Source organism: Oryzias latipes, chromosome 6, assembly GCF_002234675.1.
Source record: "Oryzias latipes chromosome 6, ASM223467v1".
Classification (NCBI taxonomy): domain Eukaryota; kingdom Metazoa; phylum Chordata; class Actinopteri; order Beloniformes; family Adrianichthyidae; genus Oryzias; species Oryzias latipes.
Window position 1 is genome coordinate 15,957,979 of NC_019864.2, and position 20,712 is coordinate 15,978,690.

The following is a 20,712-nucleotide window of genomic DNA, read 5'->3' on the forward strand; positions in this document are numbered from 1 at the left end:
GTCGGATACATGTGTCCTGGCCGTTCAGACAGAGGTCACATTTGAAAAGATCGGATACGTATCGGATTCAAAGACTGTCATGAAAAGATCAGATACAGGTTGCATAGGGGCAAAAAAATTGGAATTGGGTCGTTTCAGCCTGCGGTGTGAACGTAGCCTGAATCCCCTGGCCACTATTTCCATAAATACTTCCTCATTTGTATGTTTTCCAGCTTTGGGAATAGGTTGACCTTGAGCTCAGACTCTGTAACTGCTTCCCTGCTGCCTTTTTGACTTAACAATAAGGAGGGTAATTGCAAATCTGACCCTAAAATCCACTATTCCTGAGCATCTTCGTGATTCTGCTAATATGAACGGCTGCTCACTGCATCTATGTTGCAGACCCCTATGTGAAAGTGTGGCTCATGCACAAGGACAAGCGTGTAGAGAAGAAGAAGACGGTGGTTATTAAGTGCTGTCTGAACCCAGTCTTCAATGAGTCCTTCCCCTTCGACGTGCCCGCTCATGTGCTGAGGGAGACCACCATCGTCATCACTGTCATGGACAAGGACCGGCTCAGCCGCAACGACGTGATTGGCAAGGTAACCTGATGTCATGAGGATTTTTTTTTGCTTTCTCTGATTGAATCCGAGCAAAATAAATCAGTTTAGAGCAACATACTTAAACTTCAACAAGTACGATCATACTTTACATTAAACTATATCCCACATTGCCAACACAGTCAGTGTTGCAATGTGGGATATAGGGATCACAGCATTTTAACAGTGAGTTATGTAATGCCTTAGTCACAGGCACCCAAACAGGGATTGACCCATATGGGTGCTGCGGGTTTTTGGGTTGTCTAAACCCGTGGGGGGTCGTAGACAGGTGCGGCTGCATCTTAAAGGGAGTGCAGGTGTGTCTTGGACCCGAACAGCCACCTTAAGGGACGTCATGAAAGTGGAACGTATCATTGTTGTGTATTGTGAAGTATTTGTAGGGATAATGTAAGTTAATCACACTTATGCCATGTTGTACGGCAATTTAGTCGTTAGTGAGGCTTAGGTTTTGTTTAGGTGTTCACTACGGCCTGTCGCCCGCAGTGAACCACCGAGTGGTCTACAACCTTAAAATCGTGTGCAGTATACTTGCACTCCTCATGCAGATTTGCCCCTTTTTTTTTAAAACCTGCAGCCAGCCCGTATCCACCTGTAAGGGTAATAGGAACTAAGACATCCGGTAACCTGACTAAGGTATAAAAACGGACAAAAATTCAAAGCTACATGAGCAGAATTTTACACTCACAGATCATTTTCTGTTTTTTCTACCTTTGCAGTAAATTTAAGTGTTTTACCACAAATTATTTACTGTTGGTTGCGAAAAATATTTTGCCTTAACAAATGCAATATGCAATAAGTTCTCTGAAATTCTGACATATTAAACTAGGGTTGGTTTGCTATATTGGTTTGCTGTTTTGAATTATGTCTTTATCTTCATCAGAAATGTCTCATAAATGTTCTGAAACGAATCATTTCAAACTTCTAATCAAAGAATTGTTGTATTCTGTTGGATTTTACTGCAAATAGCAGATGATGTTCCTTGTGAACATATCAGAGTCCATCTGTGCTTCAGTGTTTTTCCTGAAGAGTTTACAACATCTTTACTTGGAAACTGGGCACCAAACCAAACACCTTCTGCTCACTGTACTGCCACCTTTTTTCTTGAGCCACAGCTGCCTCTAAATCACTGATAACTCCTGCATTTGTCGCTTTACTTAAGCCTGGCAGATGGTTAGCTTAGCACAAACATAGAAATCTGTGCAAATGACCAGTCAGTTTTACAGATGAGAAAATCTGTCTCCCATCACCTTTGCAATCTATTTTGGCACAGAGCAAAAACCAGATAATTTCTATGGAAGGAATACAACTAAAACTGCAAACATTCTTATCCTTACAGCTGTGATGATTATCTGCAAAGATATGTGTGAGAATTTACAAGTTTCAAATGTTAAAATATACATTTTAAATTAATTCAGGCTTCTTTTCGCACTAATAACATCTGACAGTCTGCTTCACCCCATGTTGCTCTCTGACCATTATTCTTATGCAAACATTTCCAGCTCATTAAGGTTTGGAGGCTTTTAGGATTTAATTGCATTAAAAAAAAAAGATGTGTTTTTTTAAGACTGTCTTTGAATTTCTAAAAAAAACAGCTGTGTTTGCTGGTTTTTTTCCACATGAAGTGAAACGTCCTCATTTCAACTTGACCTGAGGGCATTGCTCAAGTCATAAGCCTAATTTTTCTGTCATTTATTTGACTTGTGTAGCTGTATGTGCAAAAAGACAAATTTTGAATCAAAATGACACTGATCAGTTGTGTCTAGTTAAAGTTCAAACTAATACTATCGTTTTTCATGGTTGATTATGGATTACTATTACTCACGGTTTAATTTTTTTTTCTTCTTCTTCAACATGTTCATGGGCCACCGTAGTTTTAGCTTGTTGATGAACCGAGACCTCTATCTTGATGTGTTAATTTCTTCCAACACAATGTCCCCCAAAGTAAATCTTGTAGAAAAAGTGTTATCTGAGCTGGAATGAACCAAAATTTACCTAAATGACTATAAAAAAAAAAAAAAAACTCTTTTTTTTTCAAAAAGTTGAAGCGGTTCAACAATTGTTCTTGTCTGGGACATGTTATGGAGGTTACACAGTGATTGTGTTTCTGGTCTGCCCTCAGATTTACCTTTCATGGAAGAGTGGACCTGCAGAAGTGAAACACTGGAAAGACATGCTCGCTCGGCCGCGTACAAACGTCGCCCAGTGGCACGCTCTCAAAGCCTGATCGCACCACCCAGCTTCCTCCATGGCCCCATCTCCTATCCCCCCTCCCTCTCCCTACTCCCACTCCCTTCCTTATGCACAAGACTGACTTGCTGCCAGGCTGCAAAACACGGGTACAATTAGCCATCTGCTCTCTTAAACCTTTAAACTCTTCTCTTTTCTTTCGAATTCTCAATTTCCTCTCCTCTTTTTTTTTTTGCTTCTGTTCCCAATTCTTCCTTGTACTTGTGCAGTTGTGTCTCAGTTTTTGTCTCCACTTTGCCAAAAGCCCCCCCCCCCTCATTTCTATCTGTCTGTACGTCTGTGTATTTATCCACATGATCTAATAAGCATTTTTCTTTTTTGGATCCCTAACTTTTGAACTGCACTGTCGCCTTATCCAAGGTGCCAGTCCCGTAGATCACAGAGAAACTTCTACAGTGATTGATCTCCTTTATTCCTGTTGTACGATTACTACAATATTATACAGTATGTACTATATGTACATATATTATTATAGGATAGATTGACAGATTGTCCCTTATATTCACACATATTGAACCCCATGTTTTTTCACATCCCTTCTGTCTCATTATATTTATCATCCTTGTTAAGTGTGCTACAAGCTCTGTTCTGCGTCCCCCCCCCCCTCTTAAAAAGTGGATTAAACTTCAGCTGAGGTTATTGAAAACAGTCAATGCTTGGTTTGCAGTGAAACAAGCTGAACTCCAGAGTGATGTTTCCTTCCCTCTATCTTTCTCTTTCTCTGCTCTTCTTTTTCGTTTTCTCTTCCTATCATAAACCCACCTTTAACCTCGCGCACAATATTAGTAAATGACTTGCCTCGCCCCACCCATTTTTCTGGAGCCTTCCTTGTCGTCTGTGTGCCGTGGGTGCTGTGCTGTAGCTTTAAAAATCGAAAAAGAGATTAAAAACAATTACAAAAAAAAAGAACTTTTGCAAAGTGGAAAAGTGGGAACACAAACTTGTGAAAGGGTTCACTCCTGATTTTTCCAGACTTAACAAGTCGTGACACGGAGAGAGAAAAAAGAAGATGTCGATGCAGCAACAACAAAGAAACAAGAAAACAAATCTTTCTATCTGGAGATTCTATGATGTCACTTTTCACAGCATCATCTACTGGAGAAACTATTTGAAACCCATTAAATCTTCTTCCAAAGTTGATACACAAGCAAAGATTTCAATTTGTACTCTTTGTGTACATGCATTTGGTTGTGTGCACACTATGACATATTTGTGCTGCCCTGTGCTCTTGTTTTAGGCTGGTGGGCGTTGATCTCCACCAGGTTTGACTCTATGGTGTGTCATGTTAACGTGTGCCTGCTGGTGAGTGTGCATTCACAGGAGGAAAATGGGTTGAAAATGGGCAGAAATCTTCTCTTTTCTCTTTCTCCTTTTGTGCTCTTCTTGCTCTTCTTACTGCCATCCTTTCCCCATATTCTACTGCCCTGCCTTCCGAAAGAGGGCGCGGGGGAGTTCATTTTGCACTTTTTAAAATGTAATAACAATAATAATAATGATAGTTTTGATGATGATTATAGCTGTGGTGAAAATCAAGGGAGGGGTATCTGAGGGGGCGGGCAGCAGTCGGGGAGAGGTGAGGTCTGTTTGATTTCAGGGTCTGGGGATGAGGTGAAGATCACAGAGAAGGTGGGGCTCTCATCTTCCTATTTTTGCCATTGTTGTCATCCCTTGTGCAGCAGTGTTTGAATGTGTGTACTTGTATGGCAGCTACAGCCTCCTGGTGGCAGAGCGCAAGTGTCTGAAATGTCAGGTCAGGATGAAGTTGTAGCATCAGACTCGTCTGTGTGTCACACAGAGGCGGATCAGCCCAGCGGTGTGTCGATCACCAAGAAGCCTGTCTGAGACACAAGCAACAGTCCGCACTTCTGTCCAGGGAGTTGAGCAACATGCAGAAATGCAAGCAGAAGTCATCCTCTGCACTGACTAAAACCTCTGAGTTATAGCTGCAGTTCACAGGAACTGTATCACTGATGGGTGTGATATTAGATGATGGCTTGATCTGCCGCTGAGATCCTGCTGAAACAGATTAGATATCGTCTCTGCACTGAGTGCTTGAGAGCAGCAGAGAGTACTGTAGCGGTACAGTGGCGCGGTGGTCCGTGAGGCACATCCTGCAGCAAAAACTTGCTAAAAGCTGAATTTTGTCCTTTTCTGATTTTATTTAGCTCTGACTGTTTTGTGTCACTGCACGGTTGTCTTTTCAAGAGGGGTTTGACTATTAAATGAAATGAATCCCATCTTTGTGGCTTAGTGCAGTTCCCATTATTTCAGACGAGTTTCATGCTCGCTCGAATTTGTGCTAAAGATAAAGATGCAGTTACGCCTGTGATCCGTGTTGCTCCACACCGAGCGTTTCCATGAGCTGCTCTGAGCAGCACACGGCATGCGGAGAATATTTCATGCCCCATACAGGAGCTGGCTGCTGCGATGCGCTGATCCAGTCCAGCACCCTTCAGAACAATTGGGCAGCAGTGGAACAGGGCCCACTGTTTTGACAGCCACTGCCTGCAATGTCACAGTACATTACTCTTCCATTACAAAGACAGAAAGGAGCAATTTTTGCTTTCTTGGACCTGGAGCACTTGCTACAGAAGTAACTCCTATCCTTAACAAAAAACACACAACGTGAAGCATCAGAAAACATGAGTGCTCCTTTATGGACTCAGTCCTAATCTCATTTGCTACAGTCTCCTCCTTTATCCTAAAAGAGCTTGGACCAAAAGAAAATCAGTAATTTATCTAGAATGCATGTTTTAGGACTTGGAGAGAATGCAAAGCTCTGACAGAAAGCTTACAGGTGACGCTGCTTGACGGCAAAATACTGCACAAGTTTTATATTAAACACAGCAGTAATCTGTCCTTAAAATGTCGGAAAGCTAAAGAATAGAGTGATTTTTTAAGAGATGATTAGCTTTTCCTAAAGCAAATGAAGAATACTGTAAATACTGAAAGAGTAAACAAATATATAGTCATAATCATAAAAAACCTCACCTTGTAATCTTCAGTTCAGTCTACGCAAACGTATTTGCATTTGAATATGGCTAACATACTCTAATTTGTTGTTAACCATGACTTTGGTATTGTGCTCCCCCCAAAAGCTCAGTTGAAACCATGAATAGCCTTACAAACTTTTTTTAAAATGTAAAATATTAAGAAAAAAAACGTTTAATTTCTTTTCTGTTAAAAATTTGGCAGAAACAAGAAGACTTAGAAGCATCAGAACAAAAATGTTAAAGTTACACACGTTTACAATTAAGAAAATCTTACCAGAAACATTTAATACAAAGGTGCTTAAACAGAAGTTACAGTTTATGATTAAATCAAACCACTCTGATGGAAACAGAGTCACTAACAGAAAAGCTTCATTTCAAACACCGTTAGGAAAACAAGTTTGCTGGACTGCAGAGACGCAGTCGTGGACTGTGGGAGTTGCTGGATGAAAGTGTGGCTCAGTGATGAATCATAATTCTGCAGAAAGATTATGCTGAAAGTTTAGTTTGCTATTTCTATTCCTAATAAAAAAATATATTTTATTTGGACTGATCATTTCAGCAGATGTGAGTGATATACATCAACAATGACAGTTACATTTACACAGTAAAAGAACAGGTGAGCACTGTTAAAAAATGTCATCTTTCTGTTAGAAGTCTGTGCTTTATAGAATCACTGAATCTGTAAAAATATAACATGTTTTAATTTTGATATGCAGCATAGTAATGTCAATGATTCCGAAAAGCTTCAGGGCTCCAGGACTTCAGGTTTTAAAATTTTATGCCCCAGATTTGTTTGGATATACACAAACTCCTAAATTTTAATGGACTCCAAAGCATAAAATCCTCCCTGCTACACTGCTGTGACTGGGAGCCTTCGTGGGTTTTCTGAGAATACGAAAAATAAAAAATAAATAGTAAGAAAACAAGAAGACAAATGCTCAGCTTCTTTTTTTAGAACCACAACATGTTTGCTTTATATTTGCTCATGTTGTCATTGCCAGCTGTCAAACAGCCTCATGGCACCGAAATAAATGATAAAGCGGTTTCCATATCCCAGATTACTGCAGTGCCACTTGTCCCACAGCTCCAAATATGTTTTGTTTTCTTGGCACCACCTAAGTCAAAAACGACCTTCAGCCATTCGGAGCTGACAAATATAGCCGGGCAGGGATGCAGATGCTCTCGGATAAATTCAGCTTGTGTTCAGGTCTTCTACTCTTTTACAGCACGGCAACAATTCTTCATCTGAACCAATTAGCAGGCAAATTACTGTTTGAGTTAACTGGTTATAGTCTATAGGGCTTACATGGCAGTCATACACTTTTTTTCAAAACTGCCTCACCAGCTGAGTGAAACAAGAATGATGTTAGTTTTCCCTGCTAATTTCTGGAATAAAGTTTGATTATTAAGGCTGGCTACTGATCCCTACTGGAGCGCTCATTATTAGTTATCCTAAATGTACTACAGACAATCATATCCGCCCTAAAGATGAGAAGAACTTAAAGAAATCCAGGAAGTACGATCACACCACCCTTGGCAACACACGTTCAAGTGACCACTTTCATTGTAAAGTCAATGTGTGTGTGTATATGCACGTTTCGGGCTTCCATGTTCAAGTGTCTTGTGTTCACATGTTGCTATGCACATTTTTCGGGCCATTTTTTATGGACCGTTTTCGAGCTTTCCGTAAAAATAGGCAGCCAATTAACGCATGTTGGAAGTTAAACCAGGTTGAATTTTGACCAATCACTCAGATTTGATAGTGACGTTTGGATGGCATCCCTTTTAATTCACAGAAGTTTGTGCCCGGCTGAAGGTATATGACACCATTTCATAAATCGGAATAGAGCTGTGAAAGAAAATACCTGCAGCAAGATTCATTTGCACCACTTTGAGATTTCGCACCAAGCCTCTTCCAACTGCAGGCGGTGGACATGGTGGACATTTGAATAGCGACCGTCCAGTGTAAACACCATATGCTAAATCATTTTTACGAACTCCTGTGCCGGTTACCAGCCTAGATAAAATACAGAGTTGTGTCAGGAAGGGCAACCGGTATAAAAATCTCCAAATCTATGAAAGCTGATTTGCTGTGGTGACCTCTGAAAGGATTTTCCAAAAGATGAATTACAACAAAATTGCGTTTGGTTTTAGCACGCTCTTGAAGACATGTCACATGCCCCGTGTGAACACTGTATAATGGTTAGCTGCTTTCTTCATGTGTTTTTTGTCCTTTCGGCTCATGAGTGTGTCACAAAATGAAGTAATGCTATATTTTAATGGAGGATTTACCTGCTTCCTTTCATCTATGAATCTCCACAGCGGTGATTCATCACAGATGTGCTCAATTCCTCACTGTCGCTAACAGCTTTTCCTTGTCTGTTTGCTTTCTAAGGAGCTTGCTGCTCTGCTGGCCATGGGGCGGGGGGGGTACCCATTTGCCAAAGGATTAGTAAAATATACTGTTGAATCAAATCAAAGGGTTGTCTTACTTTTTCCCCTGTTTCTAATATTTTACTAAAGGTTTTCCAGATGGGTTCAGCTTTTATATGCAACACATTGGTGATATATTCTATTGAAAAGGTGCCTGCTTTGGTCTGGTCATGCAATATTGAATTGGTAGTGTTTCATGTATCAGAGAGTGTTGTGTGTGCGCATTGTGTGTGTGTAGATTGAAATCGGGCTGCACTAATCTTGTCCTGGAGGAAGCACAGTACTTTATTCTGCAGAAACTGGAATGGCTGAGTAAGCCCAGAAGTCATCTGTGTCACCTTTGTCTTGTGTGTGCATTTCACCCTGAGCAGACGGCCCTCACCTCTCCCTTACCCTCACCCTCTAAATTGCTCTAGTCTTCTGGTTAAAAACCGGGTTGACTTCTCCCAATCAGGGTTCAAGTAAGCATTGTTTGAATAGTAACACAATGACTATGAAGAACAATAAGTAATAATATATTTTTTGCTTATTTTCAACATTTGACTGTCAGTCAGTGTGTATGTGTGTGCTTGATGTTCTTGTGTTGTTTAGATTTCTTTACCAAATCTTGAGAAGGACATCCTTCTGTTCTAAAAAATAACTTTATGTAAATATTGTTGGTGAAGAATTTGCATTTGTCATATGTCGAGTTTTCGTTTGTCACCTGAAATGAAGAAAACAACGACATTCATGACTAACAGTGGTGATGCTGATGATAATGAAGCCGATTTCCCTTCTTGAATAAGGGTTTTGATGTCGGCTGTGTTTTTTTTCTGTTTGTTTGTTTGTTTTTGTTGGAGATGTTGTGCGGTTCAGGCAAGACAAACGAAGTGAGGGAGTGATACCCTGTACATCCCATATTTACTGTAGAAACACTGCCAACCCCCCTTAATTTGTGACTCTGAGCAAAATTGTGTTCATGCATTTGAAACCATAAGCATTGTTTTCTCACTGCATTCGCATCTGAAGCAGAGCGTTCCCTGTTGCCATGTGTGAGAGGGCTGCTCACCTCCCTGTGGAGTCCCTCTGCCCCAGTCGCTTGGCATCAACCCTCACCCTCCCTGCTTACTGGCTTGGGGATTTTCTGTAATACCATTGTGTTAGACAGGATTGGCCATGTTCTGACACTGATGAGGTCTTCCTTGTTAAATCTTGACTCATGGCTGCTGTGAGCCGGGGTCACACATGGGGATGAACACGTGTCAAGGAAGAAGTGCGCTCCAAATGAAAGAAAACAACCCATCTGTCGTGCCCTGGAAATATTATTTGAGTGCTTACAACTTGTCTCTTTAATTGGCAGCACATGTCAAAACTTCAAATCTACCTCTACTCTGACCTCACCTGGCTCTGAAAGGTCAGGGAGCATCACCCCGGCTTTATTCTGAGATAGCGGCACTTACAGAAAAGGGAGAAGGATTTATGAAGCAGGAACATCACAATCTGATCCATCCATCACCTGCTGCTTTTCCATGGTGATGCAGGGTCAGAAGACTCAACAAAGATGCTGAGACTTATTTCTCTCTGCCTGTTTCCTTAATCCAGTCGGAATGCAAAGATATTCACAGAGCAGCTGAGAGAAATAATCTCTTCAGCATATCTGGGGTCCACAATGGGTCTCCTCCCAGTTGGACACGCCCACAAAGCCTTAACAGAAGGGCCTCTGTGTGGCATTTTAGCCAGATGATTAAAATATTTTGAAAGACTACTATTGAAGTGAAAAAAGTAGCTTTGTACCCTATCCTTAGGGGAGGGGCACCATCCACTAAGCTAGGGGTCTGCAACCTGCGGCCCTGAAGCCACATGTGGCTCTTTTAAACGTCCACTGTGGCTCTCTGGTTAAAGAAGAATAAAAGGGGTTTGATTTTTAAAAAGTAGCTGTAAAGCAAGGTTGTAGTAAAGTCAATTAAAAGTAAAATAGTTCAAACTTTATTCAATTAATTCACAAACAGTTGAAGGACAGTACGTATCACAAGTTGTATTAAAACATGTTGACAGATTAGGGAGCAATGTGTAGCACAGAAAATCACTTGGTGGTGTCTAAACACAATCAGAATTTAAGGTGCACTGCAATTTAAGGCAGATTTTCTATTTTTGAACACATTCAAGGAGTTTAGGTGCATCTAATGATTCAAAAAATACAGTAAAAATAATTTAATTATTTCTAATTTAATTGTGGTTAGTTGGATTTACAAATTTCTCACTGAGATATAACACAAAAGGTCAAATAAACTGTTTTACTTTTTTATTTTTTCACTGTTGACAGTAAGCAACCTACTTATGCATTTGTTGCAGTAAGATAATCCTATATGATACAGTGTCTTTTATTTTGAAAGGAAGCCATATGAACCTATGTTAAAAGTTATAAACTTTTTCATGTAATATGAATTGTATTTTATCTTTATGTTAGTTTTATTATGCAAAAAAACAACAGTTTATTTATATTATATTATTCATTTATATACTGAGATATACTTATATATAATAGTACCATTACCTTAAATGCAAATCAGTGTCTTTATTTTTCTAAATGGAGATGTCAGACTTTGTGGACCCTTCTGGGTTGTGGTCAGTGAGAAATCTACTCAAATGGCTCTTTAAGTGTTGAAGGTTGCAGACCCCTGCACTAAGTTCAAGATGCTCATTGTCACTGTGTGCATCTGTAATCCCAACCACCCATTTACGACCAACATCTCAAAGCCCTAGGTCAAGTAAGGTGGGATGAAAGACAGGAGCTTAGTCAGGTCTTTCAGGTCTTATTTTGTGTAGTACAGAATGACACAAATATATTACTTAGTGAAAAAATAATGAGATGTCAAACTTTAGGAAGAAAAAGCCTGGTATTTTTGTAAGAATTAGACTTTAAACGGCCACTTGACATAACCAATAACAGCTTCATCATTCACAAAAGGGAAAGAATAGAACATTTTCTAAATCTTTAAAATATGTCACATCTAATCCAAGTTTGCAGATGTTTCATTGGAAGGTCAGATATTTTTCTGCAGGTACCTTCACCTCATCGTTTTCCGTCAATCACAACCTTATGTGTCTGACTGAGTCTGTGCTGGAGCTTATCTCTTTGCTATGAGAACCCGTAATGACCTCTGACATGCTGTTCCTGCCATCATCTCTCTTCAGGAAAGACAGTAGGTGCAGTTCAACCTTCATTTTCAACACCATCTGCCAGAACCAGGCAAAAAAAAAAAAAAAAAAAAAGGCCACAGACAGTCTAAAAATAGACCATTAATATCCAGATCCTTCACTGCTTTTAAATGTGATTCAGGCCAAGCAGCCTATAACTGCCGTCAGAAACTGGACCTTTTTGATCAGGGAGGTAAAAAGCAATACACTTCACTGATATTGGGCTTCGCTCTGAATCTGAGGGTAATTCTCCGCTTTAAGGGATACAAAGGGTAACACTCCTGTTCCTTCGCCTCCTTTCTCAACTTGCCATGGCCGACCTCTTTAACAAAGAGTGCTCTATCTTGAAACACACAGTTGTGATGTGTACAATCTGATTTATTGTATTTATTTATGTATTTTTGCCAACTTTGTATAGTGTATAAATATCTATAAATATATGAAAAATGACAGTACTGTATAGATTTTAGCTGCCTGGTAAGGTTAGAAGTATATACTTGGTAGACTAAAAGAAAAAGCTCAAAGCTCTACAAAAGCCAGTCACTGAGAAAAAGCTTTCTGTAAAACCCGGTGCCACTGGCTCTTTTTATATCCTAAGTTTTGTTTCTGGTATATTTTGTTATTATCGCCAGTGGGATCCAAAGTGTATGTTTTTTTCCTGTCTGTTTTCTTTGTTTGTTGGCTGTTCTTTTTTTCTTGACGATAAGACGCAGCGAGGTTCTGGCAGCCAGGAGAGTGCCGTGGAACGCAGACTGGAACCCTGTACAGTGTGTTAGGTGTGCGTCTGTCCTTGGTAGTGCTAGTTCTCTCTGTGCAGTGCCTCCCTCCTCTTTCCTCTCTCTGATGTAGATTGTCATGTGAAGCAGTGCGTGTGCGCGTGTGTGTGTGTTAAGGTGTAAGATATGTTTTATGAAGCTGGCAGATGCCCTCCTTCTACGTGTGTGCTTCCTTGTGTCCACTCTGTTTCTTCATTACAACGCTTAGTTTTAATCCTCCACCAAATATAGATTTCCACTTCTTCTGCTCGATCATTCATTTGCTCCCCCCATTCAGATGGTAATGCATACACCACCAGAGTCTAATTTCACCGTAATCCATTCACCCTGATCTATCTGGGATTCTTTGTCCATTAGCGTCTCCCATCCGTCACCTTCAACACTACCGAAGAGCACCTGTTTTTTTTTTTAACAGAACTGTGTGGAACAGAGCGTGATTTGGCACAAAAAAGGGAATACATGCAAGACGACGCCTTCTTTCGTTTCAAACACTGAGGAGGAGGAGGGTAACTGTCAGCTCAGTGTATAGAAACACAAAGCAGCCATATTCAGAAGTCAAGCACAGATGTGAGACTCAAATCTATGTCGTGGTGGCTTCACTACTGCCTGTTTGTAGCAAGAGCAGGATTATAAAGAGCCTTAAAGACTGGACCAACTTCACTAAAAAGTACTGGGGTGTGTGCATTCATTTTGGACTGTAAAAACCCTTCCTATCCTGCATTGATTAGTCAGTATTTCAATGTGTTGCTTGGTTGCTCTGTACATATCTGTGTAGTACTTCTGTTGATGTCCCTGTGCTAGTATAGAAAGGGGTTGTTACTGGGCGGCCTCTGCAGACATCCCACCTGTCCTCATCCCATTACCTCCAAAACTTCAAACATTCCATCCCAGCATCTATCAAGCGACAGTTGATAGATAATCAGCAAAGCAGGCATACAATAACAGCCATGGCACTGACCCAAAAGTCTTGGTCAAGTCCCATTTGAGAGCTGTAAACCATCAACAAAAACCCCAAACATGACCCTGTGCTCCTCCAAACCCAACTGCACTCTGGTCTCACCTGCTTCTGAAAGATGAGTACCTGCTTTGAGGTGCTGTTGACAGGGGGGGGGTTGAAGCAGAGAAGGTGTGAGAGCCCTTCATGACGCCAAGGAGCATGTCCCCATGGTCGTAGCCCAGATCAGGAGGCGAGGATGTCTCAGAGTCGCGCTCAGTAGCACTTTGGTTTTGCGTTCCATGTTTATTTTCGCCTCTCCTGTTTTTTGGCCGAGCGGACTGTGATCTTACATGTTGATTTTCTTGTTCTCCTCCACTCATCTGTATTATGAAGTGTGTTGGGTGGACGGAGCCTTGGAGCTGAGCTCTAATTTTGTTCTGTATTAAAGAATAATTTTTACTACAACTGTGTCCTGATCTTCATCTGTCTGTCAGGTTTGGTTTTATTTCACAAGATTTTATGTGTTGGGCACAATCACAGTTCCATGTTTTAATCCAAAACAATGACTGCTTTTATGATTCAAGCTGTGGTACCAAAACAGCTGAAAGGAGAAGTTCTTTTAAAACCTTTGGGAGCAAAAAACATTCCTCTCATTTTAATATTGTGTCCATGGTTCCAGTTCCAATTTCTGTGAACAAATTTGTTCAATTTTAACGATTCAAATTTGCTGCCATTTACTTCATACATCTTCTTTCCTAAAAGCAAACTAATGTCTAAGATGGCAGCCCCTCAGAGGATTATTTGGTTCATTATGGAGTATTCCTAAAAAATGTTTTTTTTTTTTTGTCTTCATTTTTGTCCAATAGTTGCATCAAAGTTGTAGCATCGGCTATAGTTACGTCGTCTTTTATGTGTGCGATAGTTGGAGTCTACTGTGATACAATATAGATTGTTACCGTTATTACATTTGCTATGTAAAGTATGGCTAAAAATAATTAGCAATGCCTCCTGCAATACAGCAAATAGCATTTCTTTTGACTTTAAATTCAAATTCAAATTAATTTTATTTATGTAGCACTTTTCATGACGAGAAGACAGCTGAAGGTGCTGTACATAAAAACAAAAACAAATGCAATAAAATACAATAAAATACATTCAATTACCCCCGCGCAATAAAATACACAAAGACAAACACCAGTGGAAAATAAATAAATAAATAAAATAAAGAGAAACCAGAATAAAGAGAAACCATTAACACCAACTTATATTTTAAAGTTTGAATTTCTTGCATGAATGTAAATTTAATGAATAATAATACTATTCATTTTAAGGGTATACTTTTTAATTTACTCTCTAGGGGCACATTTTATAAGTCAATATATTTTTCATTTTCCATCACAGATCTATTGTTAAGAAAACACATTTACTGGATGACCTCGGATTTCGTTGAGTTTGGTTTGTTCATTACTTGTGCCTGATGAATACCACCAGAACAAAGCATCAAAGCGTTCATAAAGTCCTTTTAATTATGATTATGCCATTTTTGGCCAAGATTTGGCTAAAAAGATGAGCCGCGAGACTGTTGGCACAGAGTTATCCTGCTTCCACTTCCCATCATCATTTAGTTTACACTCTCTCCTGCTAGCTTACAGTCCCTCACACACTCAATCTAACATTACCAGTACCAAAAACAAAATGGTGAGCAATATTGGAGCTATCCAGCCATACAGTTGTGGGCCAGATACCAGCTCATATGAGGAAAAGGACGACTTACACGGATCTAGTCGTCTACAAGTGGATGCATGTATGTCACGCTTTCAAGTTTTTATCAACTGCTCCTGATTCACAATTTGAATAAAGAAATACTCAGAAATGCAGTTTTAAGCTTAATTTCTTCATATGTGTCCTCCATCATTAGAAAAATGCTACAAGAACTTGGTAAAACACCAAAATAGCGATTTTCATTGGGTCTTTAACCTTTGTTCATCCATATCTTTAAAAATGCGATGGCCCCTTTGTTGGTTCAAAATACACTTGAACAATGTTTACACTGATTCATTAATTAATTTTTTGCAATTTTTTTCAATTTAGTTTGCACTTGTGCTAAGCAAAACTTTACTTAAATATTGAATGCATATGTTTTAGATATTGCGTTGTATGTGTGTGGCATTTCATCTAGCTGGATGACTACAAATTAATATTCATGGGAGATGCAGTAAATGACAAGCACTGGTAATTTGTGCCATACATTGGGGTATTGTGCAGCGCTAAACTCATTGTTAATCTATCACAAACTCATGCTTGGTCACTCCCTGAACACCAGTTGCTATACTTAGACTTTTACTCCTAAATGCCAAAAATGAATAGGTTTCAGATACTAGAAAATTGAACACTCCCCGATGATCTAGGACGGAAAACTAAATCACCACATTTGTGTCTTGGAAGCGCTGGTTGGACAAAAGACATATTTGAAAAGGTCATGTTGTGATTGACATTTTTCACATTATTGTAATTGGTAATTACTGAGTCTTCTGCACTGTCAGCTCACAGTCTTTGTGCTTGAAAATTGCTCACAAATTGCTATGCAGACATGCAAAGATGTGGAGCAGTAACAATTTTATTCTTTAAATCACAAAAATAGACCAAAAATGTTTTAAGGCACTAAAATCTTTTTCACATCCAACTAAAAAATAAACATATTTTTTTACCAAGGGAAGCACAGCCGTATTACCCATAATCATAAACATATCGGGGTGCTCTTTGTGTTTGCAGTGTAATTACACAGAAAAATTAGGTAATTAAAAGATTTAATACCACCGTTACTATTTAGCACATAGGCTTACCATCATTTTTTTAAAAATAAGAGTCTATTTTCAAAGGCTGCTGTGGCTTCGCAGAGCAATTAAACATGTGCAGTGTTATGTGCTGTGATCAATACATTAGTCAGCATGGTAGGAATGATTCACTCTGCTACATGCTAAAGTCTCATGTAAATTTTCACCCTATGTCAAAAATGATGTCCGATTATGCAAATAATTATCTGTTGTTGCTGTTGTTTATGCAATTTTGTCTCTGTTCTGACAACCAAACAGACTGTGTGTTTCAGGTATATTTGCATAATCATACAAAGACCCTTTCCTGAGCATCAACAGGACGGTAAAGAACATCTTCCCTTTAATTTAATCTGTTTCATCCCACTGCGATGAGCAGTGCGTCTTTTAAATGTCAGGACGGGTGCTTGTTTTGACTAAAAATGTCTTACTGGAGTCCTTTCTCTCCACTCGGGTCTGCCTGCTGGCGGCCCCCACAACTGAGTGAAACGCAGCATGACAAAATAGTACCATTGCGATATACTGCAAAGCAGGCAGGCCAGATTTGCCTGTTAAGTCCAGAAATCCAACTGAGGTAATACAACAAAAAGTCCCTCTGAGAATGCACATGCTGAGACAGGTGGGCCTGTCTGGGGGGGCCTTTTTATGTCCCTAAGCATTAAATCCTTGCCTTTTTTATTGCAGACAAAAAAACAAGTTAAACTGACAGAAAAACCCTTCAGAGCACACTACCGGGCTGAAGACACAGGCCAGCACCTACAGACAAGGCCCAGGTTTTATCCTCCCTGAGCCACGACAGACGGCTGCAGGCAAACGCAAACGCTTCATCACAACGGGAGACCCATCGCTTGCATCACCTCTGTCTATTTTTAGAAGTCCATCTATTTTTTTGTCTTCCTTGTCTTGTTTAACCCCCTTTACAATTAGAGTGCTAAAGTTCAACCTGTGGCAGATGGTGGAGGATTTGTCTCCTCCTTTGCTACAGCCACCAGCATCAAAGGCTTTCTTCATAACCAAGCCTTGATATGAGAGCCCTCTTGTTATGTGTGAATTATGCAGATGGAGAAGAAACACAGACTGCTGCATTGCGATGGGATGAGCAATCGTCTGCACGCTGAGAATCCCCAGATTTTTTCATTTAAAGCGGAGGAGAGCAGGTGCCTCCATCATTTCCTCCACTCTGACTTGCCACACTCAAGTTGCTCTATAAAGTCAAATCCTCTGGAGTAATCTTTGACTGGAATGAAAATAGGCATGCGGTCGACTTCATCTTTGTGGGTCCACATGAATTTATAATTAGAGATGCCAATAATGTGCACATTGTGTTTAACCGAAAAGAAGCATGAAATGAATCTGTCAGTTTCAATGATCCAGGCGTTTTCCTGTAGTTATTTTCCGGCGACGATAATGAACAGTTCCAAGCTTGGCATGACAGCATGTCAAGCAAGAAAGGCTGCGGAGTGGTAAGACAAGCAACAGCTTGGTTAAGGCAGGCTCTATCAATTGCCAGTGTTGAAGATGAAGGGAAGAAAAGGAGCAAGAAGTGGTGTTGTAGAGGTGAAGAAAAAGTGATAGTCCAGGGAAATTAGATGGCAAGAGAATAAATAGGAGGTGAGAATTGAAAAAAAAAAGAAGTAGGCTTAAAAATGGAGTTGCTGTGAGCAGCCTGTCAGTGCACAAAAAAGACTCCGTTTTATAATGTGATTCCAAATCCCAGCTGGCTGCAAAACACTGAAGGAGAGAAAAATAATGTTTGGATTGCTTCAAGATCCTTCGAGATCAAAAGTGTATAGGTGTGTGAGATTCAGAAGCAAGAAAAAAGACCACCCTCTTCAGTAAAAAAAGTAGGTTCAAAAAATGTTTATTTTTCCACAAAAAAAAAGTCACTTTTATCATTTTTTCACATTTGTACTACCTACTAAAAGGGCAAGCATCCTAGAGATTCAGACATTAATCTAAGTGTGCAAGTTGTATAGATTGTGTAGATGTTTTTGTGCTGCCAAAAAGGCTGGAACACAACTACCTCATTTAGTAGGACTTTTTTTTTTAAATCAAGATGTCATGCAAATTTCAAACCATCCATCATTTTTATATAACCTTGGAGTCAAATCAGAGCCAGGGTGGCATCATAATGCCACCCAGTGGAGAAATGCAGGAACTGACCAGGTCAGCTTCCACACAACTGTTGGAAATGTCATTGAATGGAAGCTGGAGGTGGAGATTCACATGTCAGAGTAGGGCTTTTTCAACACCAAATGTTCTAATATAATAGAATAACAAAAAGTTGAACTAAATAGGATTAAATAAATTCCATAAGATATGTGCACATTTAAAAACACAATGTCAATATTCAGGAACATGAAAATGTAATATGAAATCATTACGTTCCCTAGTTGGGGCGCTAATTCTTCAAGTTGTCGGTGCTCCATCAGAAAAAAAGGAAACCTGAGGTATTTTATCTTGGTTCAGAGACGAGAAGCTGTCAGATATTCTGTTCCTGGAATCTGCTGAAATCACTGCCAGAGTTTGAGGGTCACAGCACTGACTGCTCCAATTACCACTGCTGCTTTCCCTGCTCGCATCTTTCTTTACTTCCTCTTTCAAGCCCTTCATCTATTATCATGCTTCTTGTGTTCTTGTGTGTTGACCATCAATACTGAATTTTTGAACAGAATCATCTTTTTTGGAGTTCAGTCCAGTTTGTGGTGGTCTTGTTTCGGCCCCCAATTCCAAGTAGCTGTGATTAATTGGCCTGTTTTTCTGAGACCCTTTTGGCTACTGACCTTTCTTGGAGCTCCTTCAGAGTGTTGCTCATAGATTTTCTGCTGGAACCTGTCCCATTATAGTTCCTTGTTTAATTTTTTAGGTTTTTTTTTGTGAATAGGAAGTAAATGTAGGTATGACGCTACTGCTTTGACAAAAAATCACCACTTTGGTAACATCGGTGAGAGATCTGTTACAATAAAATCTGATTATGATGCAGCTCATGAACTCTGGCATCTGTATGGTATATAGTGTTTTCTTCCAAACTGGGATTATAACAAGGTTCTTCTACCTTTAGGGTTAACCAATTTACCACAATGCAAGCTCAATCCTGACATCTTTTATCCCTTAATCTCTGGTGTACTTTAGAAGATGAGTCAGTTGTAAGCCTGGAACATGAGTCTGAACTTTTAAAAGTCATGTGAATCAACAGTCTGCAGGACCAAAGGGCAGATTTGTGAGATCAACTGATCTGCCTGACTGTTAAATTTAGATTAGGTTTTATTTCGATTTTTTTTCCTTAATCACAACTCCAAGCTTTCACACCGAGCTTCTTTTCTGTAGTTGCGGAACTTATCTGTATAGACACCTTTGACACGGCGGCCCAACAAAGCAGCTGGGTGTTGATGGAAAAATTAAAAGGATAATCATTACCTCACAGGCCAATATCAACTCACGTGTGGCAGCATTTTACTTTTCAGCTCTAATTATCTGTACTTGTGTGAAATCTCCTAGCAACGGATACTTACAAAGCATGAACAACCCCTCGGGGTGAACCAACAACCTGGCATTTTGTGCGTCTTGGGAAAACAAAACCTTCTCCTTCGATTTTACTGAGTTGCTGTTTCAAACAAAAGCATCTACATTACTGTCCTATGCTCTGTCAGACAAACAAAATGTTAAAAATGATTTCCAAAATACAGTTATCAGTTGTTAGGATAAGTTTATTTAACAGCTAAAGAATAAAATAATCAAGTTGCAACATTTACTTGTCTGGATTTCTAATTATGGCATTGTGCACATGTTCTCCAAATTTGTTCAATCCATCACTGTTATCAGTGAAAGCTTCCATTACAGCAGTCACAGATGGCTGAGCTGGGGAAGATTGGCATGCTGTCTGATGGAGCAGCTGACAAGTGAGCAGCAACATACTACAGTAAATCCAGCACAGCATCTCACAGTGGAGGTGAGGCGGCATGTTCAAGACTTTCAGAGTAAGCAGCTGCTGGAGTCAGATTATGGACATTTTTGTTCTAACTTGAGCATGAGATCCTGTCTCTTATGACAAATATTTATAGCATGTGTTTGATGTTCAGACCCTATAGCGGAGTCTTAATCATCATGCACACAGGTGGATGTTAAAGATTGATAGCAAAACTTTTCTTCTGCCACTTCTTTAGATACTAAGAGCTGGTGCAAACAGCAGCTAATGGTAAATCCTGTGTCATGATGATGTGAAGGTACTTCTACATAATGGAAAACAGACACATTTATAAAACTAAATATCTTATGTTAGGTGATGTGGATTAGTGTTTAGCTATTCTGCATTAATTAAATAGAGCCTTCGAAATGAGGAAACAGCAGCATGGAGATCACAGTTGTGGCAGAATTAACAAACCTGAAAGAGTGGGGGGAAGGTGAAGACAGCAGTTTCACCAACATGTTTGTGTCTTAAATGTCTTATTCAGATTGCATCACTGAAAGGATAAATGTCTATGGATGAGATGTAAAGTTACCAGCAACTTCATTAGGTACACCTTGCTGGTACTGGGTTGGACTCCTTTTTGCCTCCAGGACTGCCTCAATCCTTGGTGGCATTGACTCAACAAGATACTGGAAACATTTCTCAGAGAGTTTGGTCCATATTGACATGATGACATCACACAGCTGATGCAGATTTGTCAGCTCCTCTTCCATGATGTTAATCTCCCCTTCCACCACTTCCTAAATGTATTT

The 20,712-nt window shown here is 39.8% G+C and overlaps 1 protein-coding gene across 6 annotated transcripts in view; it reads left to right on the forward strand.

Moving 5' to 3' along the window:
* The window catches only part of LOC101169108 (synaptotagmin-7-like), a 97,792-nt gene extending 84,168 nt beyond the window's left edge, over window positions 1–13,624 (forward strand). For all 6 annotated transcript variants that reach the window (XM_023955760.1, XM_023955758.1, XM_023955756.1 and 3 more), the window contains 2 exons: window positions 382–581; window positions 2,719–13,624. In XM_023955760.1, the coding sequence (XP_023811528.1) occupies window positions 382–581; window positions 2,719–2,823 (305 nt within the window). In that variant the 3' untranslated portion in view covers window positions 2,824–13,624. The remainder of the gene's footprint in view (window positions 1–381; window positions 582–2,718) is intronic.
* Window positions 13,625–20,712: the final 7,088 nt, after the last annotated feature.